Source organism: Dysidea avara, chromosome 1 (assembly GCF_963678975.1).
Source record: "Dysidea avara chromosome 1, odDysAvar1.4, whole genome shotgun sequence".
Lineage (NCBI taxonomy): Eukaryota > Metazoa > Porifera > Demospongiae > Dictyoceratida > Dysideidae > Dysidea > Dysidea avara.
In genome coordinates, this window is record NC_089272.1 from 56,192,634 (window position 1) to 56,215,686 (window position 23,053).

The 23,053-nt window shown below is 36.0% G+C and overlaps 1 protein-coding gene and 3 long non-coding RNA genes across 5 annotated transcripts; 3 read left to right on the forward strand and 1 right to left on the reverse strand.

The window, feature by feature from the left end:
• Window positions 1-377: 377 nt before the first annotated feature.
• Window positions 378-3,577, forward strand: LOC136236765 (uncharacterized). Of its 2 annotated transcripts, none has more exons than XR_010692216.1 (3): window positions 378-548; window positions 970-1,076; window positions 3,312-3,577. It is a non-coding gene; the product is annotated as an uncharacterized lncRNA (long non-coding RNA). The 2 variants fall into 2 exon arrangements; XR_010692217.1 differs by lacking the exon at window positions 3,312-3,577 and adding an exon at window positions 2,439-2,462.
• A 2,507-nt stretch (window positions 3,578-6,084) lies between these two features.
• On the forward strand, window positions 6,085-7,839 carry LOC136236744 (uncharacterized). The gene is made up of 4 exons (XR_010692211.1): window positions 6,085-6,384; window positions 6,460-6,695; window positions 6,753-6,807; window positions 7,566-7,839. It is a non-coding gene; the product is annotated as an uncharacterized lncRNA (long non-coding RNA).
• Window positions 7,840-12,121: 4,282 nt separating this feature from the next.
• LOC136236789 (uncharacterized) lies at window positions 12,122-13,026 on the reverse strand. The gene is made up of 3 exons (XR_010692220.1): window positions 12,875-13,026; window positions 12,634-12,718; window positions 12,122-12,433 (listed from the first exon to the last, which is right to left on the reverse strand). It is a non-coding gene; the product is annotated as an uncharacterized lncRNA (long non-coding RNA).
• Window positions 13,027-13,948: 922 nt separating this feature from the next.
• Window positions 13,949-21,121, forward strand: LOC136236725 (uncharacterized). Its single transcript, XM_066026969.1, has 9 exons — window positions 13,949-14,245; window positions 16,750-17,037; window positions 17,093-17,230; window positions 17,695-17,764; window positions 17,817-17,911; window positions 18,161-18,514; window positions 19,557-19,721; window positions 20,233-20,610; window positions 20,892-21,121. The coding sequence occupies exons 1-9, from the start codon at window positions 14,188-14,190 to the stop codon at window positions 20,912-20,914; spliced, it is 1,569 nt and encodes a 522-aa protein (XP_065883041.1). The 5' UTR covers window positions 13,949-14,187; the 3' UTR covers window positions 20,915-21,121.
• The last annotated feature ends 1,932 nt before the right edge of the window (window positions 21,122-23,053 follow it).

Here is a 23,053-nt window from a genome sequence, read left to right on the forward strand (position 1 = left end):
GAGTATCTCGATCTTGTATGCAATTTCTTGAAGAGGGGGGGGGGGGCATTTGCCCCAAATGCCCCATCCTGGATCCGCCACTGAACCAGTATCACGATTTAAAAAAACTTAACTCTGAAAAGGGGGTTCGTCCGAACCCTTTGAACCCCCCCTGGCTACGCCCCTGAGCTTGATGACCCGAACTCCTAGTCTGGCGTAGCCGACCCGTGCGCGTAGCACGCCGAGAGTCTGGTGACAGCCGCATTCAGTACCTGTGCCAACCTTACGGAAAATTGGTGCGTCCAATCAGATGGCTTAGCGACCAATTAACAACATTGTAGGACGTGATTTCAGATTTGGGTTTCGTTACTTTCACATCGTTTGATGCCCCACGTAAAGTTACGTAACAACATTGCGTTAGAGGCGCTTTAATAAAATAATTATTAAGCACTGACTGAGACACGCGAGGACACGCTTTATGATCAAACCAGATACATAGAATCTAATGGGGAGAGGTAACAGCAGCCAGCTAGTGTTCTGTGACTAAGGGGTCTGCCAGAATAACAGAGGTAAGTAATGTATGCAGCAGTATGTATCACATCACCACCAAGATCACTTTAATATGCCTGGTTGTAATGTTTTATGCTGCAATACCGCTATTAATGCTATGAACAGAACTCTTAACACAGACATGGTAACAATTTCCTTCACTCCAGATATATTTCAACCTGCCTTGGTCAATTATAGTAAGGCCAGAGGCTCAGATTGTCCCATGCAGTTGCAGTGGTGTTGATGGTTTTGCAGCAGTGTTCGTAGTTGAAGTATTCTTTACTAGAGGAATAGCATAACTGTAGCTAATGGATAATACCGTAGCCTCTTTCCCAAGGGTCTGAAACTCACATAATCTTACAATTTTTGAAACAGTTTTTGTTACTTTCACATTGTTTGATGCACCTCTACATACCATTATGCAACAACACTACATTATAGGCACATTGATAAAGCACTGAGACACGTCAAACTCAATAGGTGACAGCAGCCAGTCTTGTGATGACTGAAGATGATGTGCGACTAATTGGTCTGCCAGGATAACAGAGGTATGTATGCATTATGTATCACATCACCTCTGTTACCTTCCATTATCCTTGAGTGTACTGTTTTAAAAATGCTATGAACAGAATTCTTAGCACAAGCATGGTGATAATTTACTTCAGGGATATTTCAACCTACTGGTGACCATCTTTTAATAGGGACCTAGTGTACGTTTGTTTCACTGGGGTGTCACACAAGCACTCACTATTGGATGATCTGCGTCAAAGACAAAATTTACCTTAGCCTTTGGCTTACAGCTTTTGACCTGACTTGAATGCATCTTCCTGAAATTTTGTCTACTGTTTTAGGCTTAATTGTTAGGTTTTCATCCCTGGCCACATCCAATGTGGCCATTTAGCATTTTTAAAAGTTAGTATAACTAGCTATAGTAAACCAAGAAAGCTGCTGTCTGGGCCATGTGAGCCAGCTAGATATAAATCCGTACACCTTCATTGTTACTTTAAGTGTTGAAGCTATTTAGGTTTATTATATCCATTTACCAAACACACCAGTCCTGTGCTTTAAAATTTCTTAATACATCCTATCTATATAACCAGGGGAGTAGGACAAGACCACGTGAATGCGTAATAATGTTGCACAAGTACTTAAAGTATTTCATGTGAACTGAATAGACACTGTACAAAAAGTAGAGGAAGGGGCTTGATACATATTTTGCTGTATTTAGTTTGTTGCTTGCAATGGTGTGATTCATGATTGGAAAGATGCTGCTGTTATGGCAAGGGCTAAAAAGGGGGACTAGTTGTGGCCAAAAAGCTAGTTGTAAATGACTTTTGGCTAGTTGCAAATGGTGATTGGCCGGGCTAGTTCTAAAATTTAGACAAAATAGCCAGGTTTACTACAGGAAAGTATACTTACGTATTGTACCTCTTAACTCTTTTACAATTTACCACAGGGATTTGACTAAAAGTCTAAAGATACATCTTGAGATAGCCATTTTCAAAAATTTTCTATTTCATGGTCTACTACACTGATTAAAAATTACCTTACTAGTTTTAATTTCTTTCTTACAGTTCACTATAAACTGAAAATCAACACATTCATCAAATCAATGCTTTCATGCACATAATTATATACATAGTTATTTTGTCCCTTCAGCTTGCTAATTATTTCCAGATCTCAATCATTCTCTAAAATCATTTCCAGGTTCAATCTTGGCACACTTATGTTTCAAAATTCTTGGGGAATATGCCCAGACCCCTAGAAACCCCTCTGTACTGCCACTTTGTCTCATGACTTTCACGTCAACAGTAACAGTAGGCATCAATGATTACAATACAATCATTGTTGTATGATCTATTACTTTCAACAGGTAGTATGACTATGGTTTAATAAAATATTTTTGTTAGTGCTTTGTAGTGCACGTGATCTTGTCTAACCCCTCTGATCTACAACTGTAAAAGATACATCATTGAAATCACAGTGAAATTGTTACAGAGCTTTGAAACATTTTAAGTTTTTCTATCTCGTAAGTTTTAATATTTATTTATAGGTAACTCTGAGTTTTAACACTTCCCACTGTAGTGATATTTTGTAGTCTTGACTGTTGACTGTGAGTTTGACCACAATCACAGATTGAGATTGACTTAGTAAGTGATACGTGATACGTGATACCCCTAGTGTTTTGTTTTATAAGCCTAGCACTACAATTAAACAGGTGATTCTGAAGTCACAGTCTAACCCCCTCCACCGTACTCCAAATAACCCACACCCTGTTTGCCCATTGTAATCTATAACATCTGGGTTTTGCACCACTAGCAACTGTAGCAGGCTATCTATCCTTGTTACCAAATAACCAACAACATACTTAGTAACCATAGATACAAGACAATAACCATACGTAAGTCCAGGAGCACGACTACCTGAAAACTTACATTCATAAGTGAATAGAATATAATGAAAGACTAAATACAACAATGGAGAGTGAGGGCTAGCAACAAGAAATCAAAACGTAAAAGTTTTGAACCATTCAGCACCAAGATGATTCAGGGAAAAACCCACTGGGTTTTACCCACATACGCATGTTACGCACATCAGTAATGACTGAGTTTCTTTCTGTAGCTATGTATGTGCTCACTTCTTCATTTTGATGACAGTAGTGACTTTCCATGTAGAATTCTGCCGTTCTCCTAATACAAATGTCATTTTGCAAAGTTTTTTTTAGACATACTCTGTAAAATGAAATACAATAGTAATTGTTTTGTTTGTTTTTGTTAATGCAGGTAGCAATGATTTCATCGTCTAATTGTGGGTCAGTCATGACTACGCGCACAGCAGGTGAAATTGGCCAGTATCTCCTCATATTGTACATAGAACTCTATCATCAAAGGTGACTTTTTTTGCTGAAGAGCTGCAGCATTTGCAATAGAGTGATGCTAGACTGTGGTACATCGCTCAATAACTTTTTGTTCCAAGTTTTATGTACATGCTGTAACTGATCATATTATTGTTGTTTAAATATCACATCTTTTTATTTACAAATAACTAATCCTTTGTTATCACATCTTTATAGTAGATCCAATATTACCGTAACTTCTTTCTGTAACAGAACATGTATGTTACCTCTATTACATTCAGATGGTAGCCCTAATAATTTATGAAAGGAATGTGGCTTATTCGTAGTAATGCTTGACCTGCTAAAACACCCTGAAGCTTTTATTTCAAATGTCCTATGTGGTCTGACAATTTCACTGTTTTATATGTACTAGAAAACACACCATTTGGTCTTCTTTTCTGAATTTGGAACCAAACCATTATTTCTTTATTTATTTATTATACAGGACAGTCTGTAATTATTGATGCATCCAGTGGGGGGAGGGGGAATGCATAATCAATAGAGACACTAACAATAATGTTCATGTAAGTTTAGACAGTTCAAGAGTGTCATTATCTACAACTTCATAATTATCATTTGTACACTCAGTCAGATTGTTATCACCAGGAACTTGTCGCTTCTCCAACAGAGGGGACATTGCTTGTTCTAAGTACGATTTCACCATTAAGTATTATTCACAACCTTTCCGTAGTTGACTCTCCAACAAACCCCATACATATTCACTGTACACAGAATCACAACTGCACTTTACCTTTGATTTAAACCCCTGGGTTACCATACATGAATTGGATCACTTCATCTGAAGCCTATACGTACTTAATGTCCCTAGCAGTGCAAAACACGCTGTGCTGTACATGATACGAAAGCAGTGGATTTTTAAACAACATTTCAGTCTAATAAATACAGTAGTTACAGTTGTACAGGAGCAGCTTTACATAGTAATAGCATGTTTCAAGCCTTAGTGAAGGGGGAAAGGGTCCTGATGTAGGGAAAGAGAATAGTGCACGTGCTGAATTGTCGCTGTTCAAATTAGTGCAGACCAGCTAAATAAATTACTTCACACTTGGACACGCTGACATGGTCCACATTCTGTGGGTATGCCTTACAATGACAGTATACAGGACAAAGTTCTTGTAAACAATTTCAATTTAGTACATACTGTAACAGTATAGCTGGTATTTTGAAGTCACACACATGCATGTTGCTGTACCTTAATTTGTTTGCTACTGATTATGGAGGATGATTTGATGCCTACCAACTGAGGCGATTCACTTGGTTTGTCTTTTAACTCAGACTCTACTGATTGTGTGCAGTGTAACACCATTTTGCAGTAAATGTAGTTGAAATTTAACTGTTAGACTGGAGTGATTCAATTATATCTAATCACGAGCAAGAGTTGAACTTGCACACGCTGGATAACAAATGGCAGAAATGATAACCCTCTTGAGTTTACTTAATATTGGGACAGTCTGTACTAATATATTGCAGGTCCCTATGGTGAATGGGTGAATCCCCCAATTCCCTGTATCCCACCAGTCCCAACATAAATTAAGCAGTCCATTGTGTTTATGTTATGAAGTTACAGCTGCCCGTGCCTAATTGTATAAAATAACAAAGGATATCTGCACGCACAACATGGGGCAGGGTACAAAACCTTGCATGAGACTGTACTATCAGCAAAGATTGCAAATGTAATTTAATGCCAATATTTCTGTATTAACTAATTCAATGAAATATTAAAAACTAATTTAAGGTGTTTAATCAAGCAATACAGCTACTCAACCTATACAGCACTGTGCATGACAATAAATTGATTTCAGTGGCTGCTTTGAGCTTCAGTAATGGTGGAGTAATATATAACATACACTTGTAGAATGGCATGACCCACACACTATAGCTAACTGTCACAAATGAAAGGCAGACAGTGCTGCACAGATGATTAGGTATGCAGATATTTAACAAAGTTTTACAGATACAACAGGAAGTACTGACGAAAGAAAAATTTGAAGAATTCACAATATTATTATTAATCAGCTTTGACGAAATAAAATTTGACGAAAAGCAAAAAATAACAGGTCTAAACACTGACTTTTGAGGTGCTTATTGGATAAATTAACCAATTTGTCAAATTTTACTTTTGTAAAAATTTTCCTGTTGTAAATTTACAGTTAATATTGTTTCAGAAATTGTACTATAGTATTATCCATTAGCTACGTAGTTATGCTCACAGGCAATTCTAAGGGGAAGGGGGGGATTCTGTAGGTCTAGTTCAACTACCAACACTGCAAAACCATCAACACCACTGCAACTGCATGGGACAATCTAAGCCTCTGCCCCTCTACTATAATTGACCAAAGCAAGTTGAAATATATCTGGACTAAAGGAATTATCACCATGTCTATGTTAAGAATCCTGTTCATAGCATTGTAGAATAAAACATTACAACCAGGCAAACAGTGGTGATCTTGGTGGTGATGTGATACATACTCATGCATACATAACTCACTTCTGTTCTGTTATCCTGGTAGACCCCTTAGTAGCACGTCATCACAGGCCACTGGCTGCTGTCACCTCTCCCCAGAATCGAGGTTTGATAAAGCGTGTCAGTGTGCTTAATAATTATTATTTTATAAAAGCGCCTATAGCGCAGTGTTGTTACGTAATTTTACGTAGGGCATCAAACGATGTGAAAGTAACGAAACCCTTTCAGATTTAGGCCACTATGACTTCCGCTTGTACGGACCGAATCCTGGCTGCTGCTGAATCTGCAACATTATGACTAGGGTATTCTTCCTTGAAACCAGAACAAAGAGACGTTATAATGGAATTCGTTTTGGAGAGTGATGTATTCGCCGTTCTTCCCACAGGTTATGGGAAAAGTTTGTGCTATGCTTGTCTTCCCCGAGTGTATATAACTGCTTGCTAGATGAGTTGTTTTTGTAACTCCACTGACAGATCAGGTGCGTTAATTAATAAGAATATTGTACACGTGTTTCGCGCATATTTTCAAATATAATTGCATTCCATCTGCACAGGTATTAAATGCAGCTGTCACCAGACTAGCCGTGGCCTTCACGCCATTGCCTTGTACCGCGTCTGTTTCCTGACTTTCAGTTTTTGCCACCCAAGTACAATAGAGGCAAACATTAATTCGCGTGTGTTTGTTTGTTTATTATAGTTGGTTTTAGTGTAGCAACACGGATCACGAGATTTATGAACTAGGAGTTTCACACCAGTTTTAGCGAATGACCGACTGAGGGTTACACTTGAGGTAAGTTTTATGTATGAGATATTGCACGTACTCCGGTCCTTTGGATTGATTTTTTAGGGATGAGATACAAATCAAGAATGGACTAACCACATGAGAACTTTTAAAGTTTCAGGTCAGTGGTTTTTATTAATGTGATTACTAGTTGTTAGTGTGGAATGTATGCCAATAAGTGTGTCTCCTCTAAGTGAAAGTGATATAGCACTTTGTGTGTCTGTCCAATTCTTGATCTAAGAAAGTTGTTAATGTGGAATGTGTGTCTTGATAATGGTATGTTGTGTATCTGTATCCTGTAATCCTGTTCTTGATCCAAAAAAATCTGTAATAACACATGCCCATGTAATAATACATACCCATGGCTCAAGTGTACAATCAACTTTACTAGTTAGGCATTGGAGGGCAAACACAGAAGGTAGAGCTTGTGTGAGGTGCTTATCACCAACCAGAATGTTTTTATAGAAATATAGTGAATTAATTGTGCTTGGCCTTGGCAGTATTAGAAGTTTAGGACACAGCATAATCAGTTGTTTGACATTTTTGATGCTAATGTATAGTTTTTTGTATTCACCATGTTGTGACATTCGGTTCAATTGTTTGTGTGTACAATGATGAAAAAGCAGCTATCTATATTATACTCCAACAAAAATTTGTGAGGTGGCTTCAAAAATTTGTAAGATGGCTTCAAAATTTGAGCTTTTGCATACACATCATTGTTTACTACACATCAGATAAAAGTATCTCTATTGCCATTGGCCTACACAAAAACGTAGCGCTACGTGGTCCAATGTTAAAGAGACAGCTGTTTTTGTATAGTACAACTGGATGCAGTTCTATGCTTATGTATTCATACTCAGTTTATGTAACTTATTTCAGCAAGTTTTTTAATGAGATCCATATTGGCTGCAAGGTACCTGGTGAAAGACAAAGGGTCTCCTGGTAAAGACTTCCTCCTCCACAAGCTCCTGCTATGGGCTCCAGTGAAAGACTCCTGGGCTCCTGGTAAAAGACTCCTGGTCTGCTCTTAGTAATAGTCTCTCTCTATAGACTCCTGGAGTAAGACAAAGAGACTGACACTGAACATTGCACTTTACTTGAATGTAGTTATATAATATTGCCTTGTATGGTGTAAACAATCAATATGTCTAAATTATTTTGCATAATTAGGGGTGTATTGGAAGTATACATATAGGATGGGATTTCCATTATGTTCCTTACATTTCATTATCTTTCCTTGTGTTTCCACAAAAGTAAAGCCAAGGAAAAACGGCTGAATCTTAACAGGAAAGTTCTGTAAATACCATATTTCCTTACTCTAGGAAAGCTAAGATTTATACATGGAAATATGACATTTCCATCATTTTTCCATCTTTCAAAAAGCCAGTGGAAAGCTATACCATTTTTGTAGTGATAATATTATGAACTGATGTGTTTGCTCACCAGATGAAGTGAATCCTTAAGTGGGTTAGCCAACGTTACAGCTAGAAATTTCTATGTTGGACAACCATACAAGTCAGGCACTTCTTCTGTTGTGTTACTTCAATGGCAGCCATACTATAGCATTTCCTATAGTAGTGTTACCATTTCCTATAGCTAAAGCAAATACATTAAGTAACCATAACCATTATTATAGTAACCATTTCCTATAGTAACCATTTTCTGAAACTTCAAAATAGAGCTACTTAGAGTATGAAAATTCTGTAAGGTAATTCTTTCAACATTAAGCAGATTTCTCATTTGGCTGCAGCTATCAGCCTTATTAAAATATGAATGTTCTATTAGAGTATTTGTATAGCCTAAACACTTACTTACAGATAACTCAAATGTATTTCTGGATTTTAAAAGTATTATTGCAACGTAAACAACACAGTAACTGTTGCATATGAAGCATGAGTGATTTAGTTGAGCATATCCTGCCACATAATTATGTGTAATTTATATAACACATTGAAATAACTAAAGAATCATACCCTTTCACATAATTGCCTTTATAAGGACACCTCCTAGTAAAGACTATTTCAATTTAATTCCTAAATCACTATCTTGCTGCTTAGAATATATGTATATGGTTCCCTGCATAATATTATGGTTGTATATTGATGCATGAGTTTGTTACATAGTGCAAATTCAATTTTTTTTCTAAGTATACCACATGACGAGTGGTTACAGTTTTGATAAATGTCAACTTATACATCAACGTTTTGTAGAGTCCAGTTCACTATTCTCTAGAATTGGGGTAAACAGCACAAGACCACTAACTTTTACAAGAGCAAAATTGTGACTGTTTTATTAGAGTATCTCAGTCTCCCTGATTTTGTCTCAGGTGAGTTACGGAATGTATTTAGGGGCATGGATCACTATGTCTAGTTTTCCACATCCGAAACTATAGTTTATTGCCATTAGATCAATAAGGGGAGTGACCACAGCAAGCTCTAATTGCTAAGAGCAAGGCAGTGTGTACAGGATGTAGCCACTCCATGCAATTGTAAATGCAGCTATACATGTACATATCTATTACACTTACAGTCACTATAGTACTTATAGTCTTGTGGCTTCTAAATAGGATCTATAAGAAAAGTGTTGATGCAGAAAATTAATACCTTAATATGGTTCCCTTGCGTGAAGAATAATTGAAGATACAAAAGAAAGACAAATGACAGAAGACAGACACTCATCAGAACCAGAAAGAGCACATCCCACCAGTAGTGAGCAGTGAGTTTGTTATTGTGACACAAAAGGTGGCTGTGTGCTGCTTAGTTTAGCCTCTGTGACTGTGGTCAGCAACCCAATAAAAATTTTGGGTTTTGGCAGTTTTCAAAAAAAGTCAATTTAGTGCTGTCTGTGAGTTTTAAAAGGTGGATTTGAAAACAAGGCTATTCTGCAAAACTGATTTTCGTGTTTCTATGAATGTACTGCCTGCATGTACTGCTAATATCAACTAGCTATTACTTATATACACAGACTGTTAAGACAAACATCAGAGTGATATGATTGCATGATACCGTACAACATACAGGGTAGTAACACTACTAACATTTTAACACCTACTTCCTGTCTTCCTTACTTTACACATTACTGATATATGTATTTCTTAGTTTTACCTTTTGCAACCTTTGACTTTGGAAAGTCAGTATTTCACTAGCTAGTAAAGCTAATACTCATAGAATATTTGATTAGCCTATGTATAAAGTCATCACAAGGGTAATCCTAAAAGTAGCTACCCTATAAAGTTATCCAGCATCAAATTTCTTTTCTTCAGTCTGTAAACTAATGCATGCATCTTTCCAATGTACCAAGCTTCTCTGAGTCTTGTTTATAAATGCTGTCAGCTAACAGTATATGGTCATCTAGGTACAGGCACCAACCTATTATGCGGGAACAATCTTGAGCATAATTCCCTTGTTTGGATGTATTAAGCATATTGCTAGCAAAATAGGCAGAATAACAATGTCACATTGTAAACCCTTGTTTGCAAAAATGCATTTCACAGATAAAGGATAATTTATACTAATAGATCTCTAATATGGTAGCAATTAGGTACAGTGTAGCTATGCACTGTTTTATTATAGAGTATGTTAATGAAATAGTTTACAAACAGACAATAATTATAAACATTTTACAAGCATTGAAACTTTTTACATTATTAATAGTTGCTCATTAGCTATTATTGATAGAAAGTGTAAGTATATTAGCAAAACATGGAAACTATAGTAGAAGTTTTGAATATAGTAAAAGGAAGAATTTTTTAGCACTGCAGCATAGCATAGCAGATAAAGATAAATGGCAAACCAAGAATTCAGTTATGAGCTTCAAGAAAACTGTCAAAATTAGAAAGAAATACGAAGAACCAAGTGCATTTAAATTTCTAGCAGGCTATACATAGCTAAGTGTGTCCATAGGTTGGAGCTGCATCCATACTTAGCTATAACTGTTTGAAGTGTTACATGTACATGAGGTGACTGTTCTATTAGAGTATTTGACTGAATCCTCTATTAGAGTATCTTAATCTTGGATTTTGTTGCAAAATTGCAAATTAATGCAGAAAAAGAAAGAAGTTGTTACCTTGGCATGTGTTTGGATAGTCTCACTCCCAGACCACAAGGGTTTGGTGACATGCAGCACGTGGCTGAGAAATTCAAGAATGGCTCTGACATTTGTTATCAGTGGCGGATCTAGATGGGTTTCTGGGGTTTCGACAGAAACCCCCTTTTAAATTTAGCTCAGTGGAAGTAAACATTGTTGCATTGACAATTTGTCATAGCAAACAACTATAAACCGCTGTGTTCAGTAGCATGCATACAGCTGCACTTAATTAACGCTATTTATAGCTATTAAATCCTCAGCAACACTTCACTTTTCATCCCCCACTGCATTAAAAACGATCGAGATACTCTAATAGAGCAGTCAAGTAACTACTCTAACAGAGCAATCAAAGCTGCATATCGTTAGCTATAGTTACAGTTAAAGCATTGGATTTATTGTAATTGCTATAACTAAAAGTAGACTAAAATCCAATCTCAGTTTCTAAAATTTTCCGGAGAAATGTCATCAGATGCCTTATTCAGCTATACTAACTTTCAGAACCCCCCTTTTAAAAATCCTAGATCTGCCACTGGTTATTCCTATAATTTCACATGACAAGAAGTTGCTTTGTTTCTAATCGCCATCCCCTTTACTAGTGACAGTCTACCGATGCTTCTTTACCGTTGCATCATGGATCTTAAGCAGCCCTTGATCATCAGTGAAGATTAAACTCACACTCACTTTTAGGTTGCTGGTAGCTAGCTATAATCTATGCCTTAATGTATATTTAACATTCGGTGCAGTACAAGTCAACAATTTCCAATTAATATTCATTCCGTTGTGGTCTGGGCGAGACTATCAGCAGTGTTGAGTCATGATCATGTGCAACAAACCTAATAGTTTTGATTATCACACAAAGAAGTTGAACTTGAAGCAGAAAACTAGTGGAACTGTTCTATACCATATGCGTATTTTGTACCGTACGCGTATGGTATGTACCATACGCGTATGGTACATACCATACGCGTACGGTACGATTTTCCGTACCATACGCGTACGGTATAGACATACGCGTATGGTACGTACCATATGCGTATTATGCAGTGTCTTCTAGCCTTGCCATCACCTAGCTACAATAGGCTGTCTTCACAAGCATTTCTAGCTGAGCAAACTTAGAACACAACACAATAATCTGCTTACTACTGAGCTGTAACTATAAATTTATTCATCAGCACACACATACATTTTATCCTTGCCATGCCCATGCATCTTTCCCAGTATAGTCCTATACTAATGTACCTAAATCTTATGTACATGATCTCACTTTGTCTGCAGAACTTTGCATAAATGGTACTGTGCATGTATGCTATTTTATAGCCGGCTATCAGAAGCATGCAGATGGTCTTATATACTCAATTATAAGTGTGGATAACTGACAATTTACAACAGAATTGGGTAAATAAGCAAGGAGAGCAATTACAACATGCATGGTAGCTAGTAAGTTCTAACTGAATTATACATATACTGCTTGTGCAAAGCTAATAACTGGAAAAATGAACCGCTTCGTAATTATAAGTGTCATCAGTTGTGCAACATGGCTCCTCACTGTATTTGCATTTTTATATACTATGTACACTCTTCTTCTTTTGAGGATCTAATTTCTTGTTTACGTACTCTTCTTGTTTATACATATTGTAAATAGTATATTCATCACACTGGACCTACAGCACAAATTAATGTGGATGTTGTTAACTTTAAAGAGTACATTCAGATAAGAGTAGCTAAACACATTGTCTTCCCATCCACAAGTATGACAGTAAGTAGCGAGTAGCTATACAACGCACTTAACAATTAAACAATGCTACTTAATAATATTATACGTTCATTATACTGACCTATACATTAGAACTCATAAAGTCACCATAAAATCTCTGCCATGTTATGTTTTCCTACTTCATCTCAGTAGGCAATGCACATGCCTCATTCAATAGCAAAGATTCAGCGAACTACAGTTTTTTTTAAATTATTGCACAATTAATTACTATGCACATCAGTCTTAGAGTGTAGCATGTCTAATATTGCTATAAGCTACAGCCATGCAGATTTACATTAATTTGCAAACTAAAAACATTACTTTCTCTACAGTTATATCTCTTTGCTACCTCCCTCAATGTTATTGTATCAGCATTCTCCAGGTCTTCCTCTGTCTGAGCAATCATTACATTGTACTTCTCGAGCTAATCTGATTAAAATTGTCGGCTCAACACACCTTTAGTGCCACCAGGCATAAATATCCATTTTAAGTGGAAGCTATAGTGTACTAACAAATTAAAGGTAAACAATACAGCTGTAGATTATATGTAGCAACAATAGAATAAAATATTTAATGAAAAAAAAATATATATATGCCTGAAAAAATTGGCTCCATTTGCCTAATATGGTTGCTATGTTGTAACCAATCAGAATGCAGTATATGGATAATTATATCAAAATCTTATGTTTATATTTAGCTACAATGCTACCTCTACTGGCTTAGCATTTATATCACTATGCATTCCATGTAGTTATATTCATTAAAAATTGTGAATATCAATATGCTATAAATGCTAAATTGTGAATATCAATATTCATTTATCACCGTATAAATGAACTGTAAAATTGTAATTAGTTAGCTGTAGCTATATATTTTGATTTATATATTGCATTTATACTCGCTGTGCGAGGTCTTGCAATTATAATAATAAAATATGTGATTACTCTATTAGAGTATCTCGATCTTCACTGAACAGAAAGACTAGCTCCTCCCCCTCCCTATTCCCCGAACAGAAATGAAAGCAGAGTGCCATCAGGCGTAGTCAATAGGTACGGCAGTGCAAAAACCTTCTGCTTGATATTATACGCATACCAGGTTAGCTATACTCAGATGGTACGATTTTCCGTACCATACGCGTATGGTTGTACCGTACGCGTATACGCATATGGTATGTACCATACGCGTATGGTACAAAATACGCATATGGTATAGAACAGAACCATCATAAAATTCCTCACCCACAACCGGAAATCCTACAAGTATAACCATTACTATGATCTAGGAGTGGTGACTCTTCCCTATGATACATTGTGCAGCTCTCCCGTCAAGGTGGAACCGGTGGGAACTGGAACTGGCTGCGCCTTAAATTCCCAAACTGAAAATGGAGTAATTTACGGAGTCAATGATCGTCATGAAACGGAATTCTGGAAAACTGACACGAACTCGAACTGACATTAGTTGAAATTCTCGTTCTTCCCTGAGGATGTGGAACCTACAGTTTTATAAGAGATGTAACAAAGGGAACGTACGCTCTAGTTTTACGTTGTAGAATATCTCCGCTATCATTTCTACCAAGGTCTATACTGTATACACAGTAATTATAGCTACAGTCTGGGAAAGCATCCTCTCAAGCTCCAGCAGGCTACACTGAGGGCTGACGCTATGACTCAACCACGAGGTATTCTACAAGTTGCGGTAGTGGTGTCACTCTTCATGAAAGGTGAGATCCAGAATGTGACGCAACCATAAATCATAAAGCCATGGATACGTAGCTCTATGACCTTTCAAGCATAGACCCGGTGTCAGATTTATAACCGAAATTATCCTCAGGAGTAAGGAATTTGTCACATGTTTTGCTTTACAAAAATAGTTGCACATATATTAAAACGTATGTATGGGATTTGTCAAACCAAGCATTTTCAGGTGGTCAACATTAAAAGTTTTCAAAACACTGGGTTAAACCCTTAAAAATTAATAATTAAGCATTAAATAAATGTAATATCTTTTTTGAAACCTCAACATAAACTCTCATCATTTCTTGTCATCACTGTCCAATGCAAAATACATGTACTTTACACTACATACAAAAACACTAATTTACACCTTTAACAAAATCTCTATAGCACACCATACAATAAAAGGAAGTCAAGGAATCTGATAAACCAAACTTCATGCCTGTCAACCAGAGTATGTGCAAGTTATGGTGCCTTGTTTAGAAGACGGTGTTATTTTATATGAAACGGGCATAACCCATTCAGAAATCCAGAATATCTTACACAAGTTTTGATATGATCATTTCAATAATGTATACTATGCTAATCTAATCCAACAACTGAATGTGTTACAGTATAGTATTCTCAATAGCACCTTGACGTATTATTTTGAAATACATCAAGCGATTAGCCAATAGAATTAGTATAACACTTGTTTGTCAAGGTCCCTTAACAAAAACCTGTAATACTAATTTGATTGGCTAAAATAGTGTGGTGTGTTTCTATTAGAAGTAAATATCCGACTTGACAACTAGTGTTACCATAGTGATAGATGCCCCATGGCATAGCAACAATATGGTTGGTTAGTAATGGTTGCTAAGTAACCATTGCTAAAGTAAACATCACTTTGCTAGGCAACAGTTGCTAAGTGTGATTGGTCTTTTGCAATGGTTATTTTTAGAATTTCTGTTTCCTAGTAACAGTTGCTATGGTTGTCGGATTAATTACAATAGGACAGATGGCTGTGGTATTCGGGATTAATAGTTCTCACATTGTAAACAGGAAGGAAATAGTGCTCGGCTTCGCCTCGCACTATTTTACTCCTTCCTGTTTACAATGCTTGCACTATTAATCCCGAATACCACAGCCATCCGTCCTATTACATATACAAATGTGTACACACACACACTTTTAGTACAAATACACATATGATTTTGGGACTTATATCAAGGTTTTGGGTGTAGCTAAACCTGGAGGGGAGGGCAATTGACCCAGGGGGAGGGGCAGTGCTAAAGTATAGCCTGAATTAATATTCTAGGGGAAAATTTTACAAGGTTGAGCAAAGTGGCCTAATTTAAAAAAAAAATTATTTATTGCAGATTTGCAAACAATTCCCAGAAGTATCAACAACAATTATGTAAATATACGGCATAGCGTAATTATTTCAAGGCAGATTTTTTTTCTGATTTCGAGGCTTAGGGATTAACAGCAAAAACTTTAATACATTTTGGGATCGTTTGCAAATCTTCAAAATAATTTAATACAGGCCACATTATTAGTTCTTATCCCCACCCTCATGGCCATTTTTCTTACTTAATTTTTACACCACTGGTGGCTCAGTGCAGCTATCTAGCACCTTCTAAAGTTGCTACCCTGCTAAAGCAGTCTCAGAAAACTGCATTCTGATTCATTTTAGCTAGCTAATTCAGCAATCTAGTCAGTATAAAATAAAATAAAAATCCACCCTCCCGCACTGCTATTTTGAGTACAAGAGGATGAGAAACTAATAATTAAGTTTATGTGGCATTAGGTAGCTAACTTTGTTGAACCTCAAAAAATTTGCTCCTCAGGGTTATAATATTATATAGTCCTCCGTCTGGATTAACTGTTTCCCTCCCTTCAGGTTTATTCCTAAAGTCTTGATACTTAGTTAGCAGTGTTGGGGGGTAATGCATTACTTATGTAACATGATGTTACATAATGTTACTTATTGTGGTAACTAAGTGTTATACAAAACGTGTAATATAACTCAAGTTACTTTACTTACAAATGTAATCTGTTACCTAAGTAATGAAGTTACTATAACTATTTGTAATTTAATTACAGTTACCAATCTGATCCACTAGTGACAACAAAATACTGAAGCAGTAATGAAGCCCACCTTGAATTAATGAATGAAGCTTACCAACCAATTGCTTTCTCGTAAATACAATTATTATTACACATTATACTATCATGTCACAAGATAAAGTGTAAAATCTAGGTCAGACCTGGATATTTTATAAACCCTTACGTACATACACCAGTCAGTGGAGATGACTTGATCAGAGGGGTGAGAGGTGTATATACTGTTCATGAAATTTAATGATCATATAATTTATATTGTATACAGTGCATTAAGCATATACAACTTTTGAGAAATCTGATTTCGTATCCTTCCCAACCAATAAATTAGAGATTACGCATAAGTAGTTTGTTCAATAATTATAATCATGCATTTTCACTACTATAGCTTCAGCCAATTTCCAATGTGCATTTCAAAGTTGTCCAACCAGGGATGTACAATTGACTGAAGGTGATCCACAGATGACATTATCATGTGACCTCAACACACCTATCAACTCTTCATCAACCACAACTGGCAATTACACATACTGCAATGATGCCTCAATACTAGTAACTCAGTCTACTAGTTACTACACACTTGAAAGTGTTAACTACACACTGGATAAATCAGAGATATGTTGCTTTGACAATGAAATGCAGAGTTGTGCTGTGTGCTACAACTTTAATGTATACTGTGAGTACTATTTGTGCACTGTATTAAAATTATGTGGCTATCTATTGGTAAATAGACAAACCAAGACTTCTAGAACACCGAACAGACACTATTCCAGTGTTTGGGGAACAGTTTACTGCTAACTGTGATGTAGTTGCTAACCCATTGCCAGTTTGCGAATGGACAAGAGATGTGTATCAAAGAGACATTAGGGGTAATAACAGCAACAATAAATTGGATGATCATTAGGCCATACCTATTTGATCTTATATTATGTTGTGCAGGCAAAATTATTTTAAATTTGGGTAGGTAGGTCAGTTTGAAAATGAAAATTTTTAAACACAAGCATACAAAAGGCAAATAATGAATGTAGCTATAATAGTACATACACAGTTAAAAATCTAGGTTTCATACTCTTCTAGTAGCATTAGATATCTCCAAAAGAGCTTTCCCATCGTATTCTACAATTTTAGAGTATTGGACGATCTTCAATGGTCCCTTTTGGACTATATCACGAGGGTGCTGATGAAGTGTTGTCTTAAATTAAGTACACGTGATCCGCACACGTGATTTTCAAAATTATTTCTTTTGAAGAAAAGTGTAGTCGGTCAGGCCCGCGCAACATAAGTTCAAATAGGTATGGCCTTAAACTAGTGGTGATCATTATTTGTTCCACAGATTTTGTACCCCTGGCCATTACTCCTGATGTTGTCTTCACAAACAATAATTGCACAATCACATTTAATACGTAAGTATCAGAAAGGTTTGCTTCTTGTTTGTAAAATCTGTTTCTTGTCCAGGTTAAGACCAAATCACATGGGATTCTATTGCTGTGTTGCCACTAACATGTTGGGAACAAATAATTCATCTCTTCCAACTGTAATACGCTTCAGTGGTAAGAATGTACATTTGTGTCACAACACCTGTTTAAAACATTGCTGTTTTGTTGTAGCTTAGCATTTGTGTGTGTGTTTCTTGTCAGTGATGTGCTGACTTTTATTGTATTTCGTATACTACATTGCACAGCTGAAGAACAACCTTCTTTGTATATTGTTTTCCCTGTACAAAATAAATTTCAAATAACCTATAGTTATGTAACTTATTTTTATCTGTATGATTTTACTGTATGTACATTCATGTGTAGCTTGCAGCATTAGGTCAACTCGAGTCGACTATATTGGTCCTCAAGTTGTAACGGCGTCAGTCGGTGATCCAGTCACTTTTACATGCAGTGTGGATTCAGCTTCACCACTAACAGTCATTAGGTTCTATTTCAACAACACTTCCTACCTTGATCCTAACTATCTGGGCACAGTATATAGTGATATTGGAATAGTTGTTAACTCTACTTACAACATGACTGATTGTTCAGCACAGACCACATTACTCATTAAACAATTCAGTCATCAGTTCATTGGACAGTATAGTTGCTCAGTGTTTTTATTTCCACTTGCCCAGGAAGGAGATAATGTGACATTTTCACTAGCAGTAAAAGCAGGTATACTGTAACTAAACAAAATGCTGCCATGATGTGACTTTGTCTTTTTAACAGAATTAATTTTTATCTTTTTATTTTTAATAAATAGTGCACCCATCTGATAAATAACAATGTGGTTAGGTTAATGGGAGATCAAAATTAATAAAGTAACTAACATTATATTTTCCAGGACTAGAAATTTATTCAGCAAAGTTTGCAGTATTTCTTGGCCAACATTAGGTTACCATCTTAGAATGCTGCAACTCTCAGTTTTATGTGACATCCAGCCATTGTGTGTACTCTGCACTAATTACCATGTTATCAGCTACTGAATATGCACTTACATTTAGTTCTCCTGTACTTACTGTACTTTCAATATTTGTAAGGTGAGTAGATGATACGGTGTAGTATCACAGAACAGTATAGAGTCATCCCTTCTGTAAGGTCTTCAAACTAATTTCTAGTGACACCTGATAATGAACTTAGCTTTTGCACTGAATCTTTGTCATTAATTTTTTGCTACCTTAAGCTTCAGGTTGAGCAGTTTTGACTTACAGCAAATTTTCATACAGATGAAGTTTTATCAGCTCTATACTACAATTGTTTCCTTCACATTCTGCAGATGGATTATTTATGCAAAGAAGTTCAAAATGTGTGTGCTTTTTGACAGATGCTCATAAAGTGTTAGCTTTTAGTAGTGAAAGTTTACACCATTTAAAAGACACGTTCAACACTATTTAAGACAAAATAAGTAATAATTTATGTTGAACACAATACCACCATAATGGATGCAGGGATCATTGGACATTTTGGTTAAGCACATTTACTGTGGTGGGAAATATCCTAATAGAACAGTCTTATATATCCTAGGTCTTTGGGTACTATTATGAAGCAATAAACTTCTAATACTAATAGAACTGTCAAAGAAAGGCAGCAATTTTACAAGCCTAATTGGGCCATAATGAAGCTAAATCGGGACATAATAGAGAAAATTGCTAAAAAGCATGTTCAATAATATGTTTTACACAAAATATAAAATTATGTGTATTTGTTCTTATTCCAGATCAACAGGAGAACAGTAACAGTGATACTAGTATGATCCTACTGATTGCAGGTTCACTGGGTGCATCAATGCTGTTGTTATCACTGATAATGATAACTGTTGTACTGTCAGTGGTAATAAGAAGACGGTTTATGACAAGTATATTGAGGTTACCTCCACCGCCATGTGAGTGCAACTGCATACATTTTCTTGGGGATATTTTGTCTTAGTTGTTTAATGTTCTGGTGGTTAAATCCCATGTATCTCTTGTTGCATGTATTCGTGTATTTGACATAATATCATACGTAATTTAATTTTCACAAAAAAAGCCACCACTTAAGTAACCCATTTTAATACAATAATAAATGGCTTCATTAAAGTAAGTCTGTAACCATGTTTAGTGAGTCCCTAACACAGTTTAGTGTAACCTCAATATAAGACCATCAGACCATAATATTATGAATTTTTCTAATGCATAGATGTCCCTAATAAAGTTTACTGTATAATACTTCGCTGTGGTTTAAATCATGGTAATCCTTGTATCCCATGTATATCTAACGTAGCAGTCATTTTGCATGTATAATGATACCGCATGTAACTAAAGCTTGCACACAATGGAACAGCCTGTGAACTGAAGCTGATCAAAGTAATTGTTGTGTAACAAAAGTAGCTACAACTGAATTTCTTTTGTTGGCAGATTCACCAGATCTCTTCCAGTATGATGTGTTTATATCACATACACAAGACACTGAAGATTATGTTAAGACAATTCTAAAGAGCGGCTTGATGGAGAAGGGTTACCGTGTACAAACCCCAGTTGATTATGTTGTTGGCCGTACTACAGATGACATTATGACAGCATTTACCACAAGCCGATATATAATAATCCTCTTCTCTGCATCATATGACCACCACTGCTTAGAGTTGCAGTACGCTTACAATAAAGTTAGTAAGACACACTGCAATTGTTTGATCCCGATAAAGTGTGGGGGTGTTATACCCAAAAAATTGCAGCGTATTACCTATGCTGATTATGATAATGATGAAGTTATCACTCGTGTGGAGCAAACTATTGGTATGTTCAATAGGTATACAGTGGTCCCTCCATTATCTGGCAATTGATTATCCGAACTGTCTGTTATCCAAACTTGTGGAGTGATTGTTTTATTAGAGTATTTTGCCTAAAGTCGATATATATTAAAGTATTTTAACTGAACTCTGTATAACAAATGTATGGACTTCATTTATCTGAACTTTTCCATTATCTGAACACACCTAGGGCACAATGAATTTGGTTAATGGATAATGGAAGGACCACTGTTATAAAATGAGCATAGATGTACTTATCCTTTTCAGGTAAACCTTTGCATGATCATTGAGTATCATGTGCTATGGACAAAAGTATTGCATGTCCGCTGTATAAAATTTTTCAGACACTTTCTATTGAATTGCTGTATGTGATTGACCCATGTGAGTTTCCTTTTTTCCTGTGTCATACTTATTTTATTTATTTTGATTGGAGACTGTTTTACTGTGTAATATGTGTATAGAGCTTATTTGATACTCCCCCTTTTTAACAGCATACTTTACTTGAAGAACATGCACGTATTATAGGTATATCATGATGCACCCACAGATACATCAGACACTGCAGTCAGTGCAATGTTACACTGTATATCTGTAGGATTGGCAATGAATAATTAAACTTTATAATTTCTTCTCCAATAGATGATCAATAGTACTAAAGTCTATGCATCAAAATTGTAGGCAATGATTGTATGGTGATTCCAGTTTGTTCTACTTTGAGTTTAAATGGGCAAGAGTACTTGTAACTCAAGATAGAGTTATCTGGTCTAGTTTAAAACAGTGACCATGGGTTTGGTGGAGAGCAAATACCTTCTGTTTGGGATAATCATGTCACAACATTAATTTTGGCTTATCTCCATAAAAATGGGTAGAAACACCTATAAAACTATCATTTGCTTTATAGGGATAATGGGCGGAGTGCTCTGCGACATACACTTGGCAAGTCACTATAGGTTTATTTTTTGTCATCTCTCTTAAGCTCACTCACATTCAGAAACCTGTCTGGACCAAAAATATCTAATTAAATGGAGCTTTATTCATGCAAACATTAATATGGATACTCACAGAATTTGCTAACCCAAGAATAAGTAAAAGACATTGATAGTCTTTACTGCTAACTCTAATTATGTAGTTCCAAATTGACAGTGTGGAGATTGTCAGAACAGAATAGTTCACATTTGTGATTCTGAATGAAGCAACTCTTAACATCACCTCCTACACAACTTATACAGTACAGGAAATGTTTGGCACAACACATTAACACCTATGACACATGTGGGAGTAAATTGCATCAAATTTTATTAAACCAAACTATAATTAATTTTTTAAACTTACACTCTCTCCTGTGATTATAATAGATCATAATGGTTGTTCCTTGCATATACCTAGCCAGAGCTTCCTAGCTTTTTCATGATAATACTTGATCGATTTGTAATTATACGTATGTATAATACATATGGTAGAACTAGTCAAGCTACACATACACAATGTATCCGCACCATTTCTAGTTGTATCAAGTGTGTTTAAATGCTTAGTCTATCCGAGCACCATGCCTATGACAGACATCAGTTACTGTTGGTTGATGTCAATAGAATAAAGTCATCATATATCAGTCTTACCAGCTAGTCTGAATTTTGCTTTCAACACTAGAAAAGAAGTCCATCTGGTAAAGCGAGGCTCTGTATTCAGTCCACTAGAGCCACTGTTATGCAAACAAACATTTATACTATATTAAATATGGTAATGTTATGTGTGTAACATGTGGGGGAAGATTACATTTAAGTTAACAGTCATCTTATTTCTTGGAACTATGATATGAATTTACAGTATTGCACACAACCTCAGTGGTTTTGATACCAGTATCTGTTGTAACACTAATTCTATCTGTGGCTCACCAACTATGCAACCAATTGTGGCTTTTCAATGTGTTGTTGTGAAATCATCTGTATCATACAAACCACATACAGTAGCTATGTAAACACAACGCTGCTTAATTTTGTGGACTAAAAAATAAAATGAGTTTTTTAGTATGCAAATTCTGACTATGACATGTGTTGCTCACATAAAGTGGTTTACTTAAGGTTACGGGATACTGTAAACCCCACATGTACACTATCAATCATTTTTCATGATTAGGGCTTTGATTTTTCTTAATGCATTGTTATCAAATATTTATGCATTCTTAACTTCTCATTAATCGACATGGATTTCAAATGTTGTTATGGAAACATGAGTTGTCCCCATGCTAATTAGTGAACACTATAAACCAAAAATCAGACCAATGAAGAAACATGAGAACTTACAATTCTAAGATTTGAAGAACATCACTTGTGAGGGACTGACAAGAGGATTTGTGAATAACATGTATAGTTGCTGAAATATGACTATAATACGGCCTAAAGCAAGACACTGTGGTCACAAAATTAATTTTA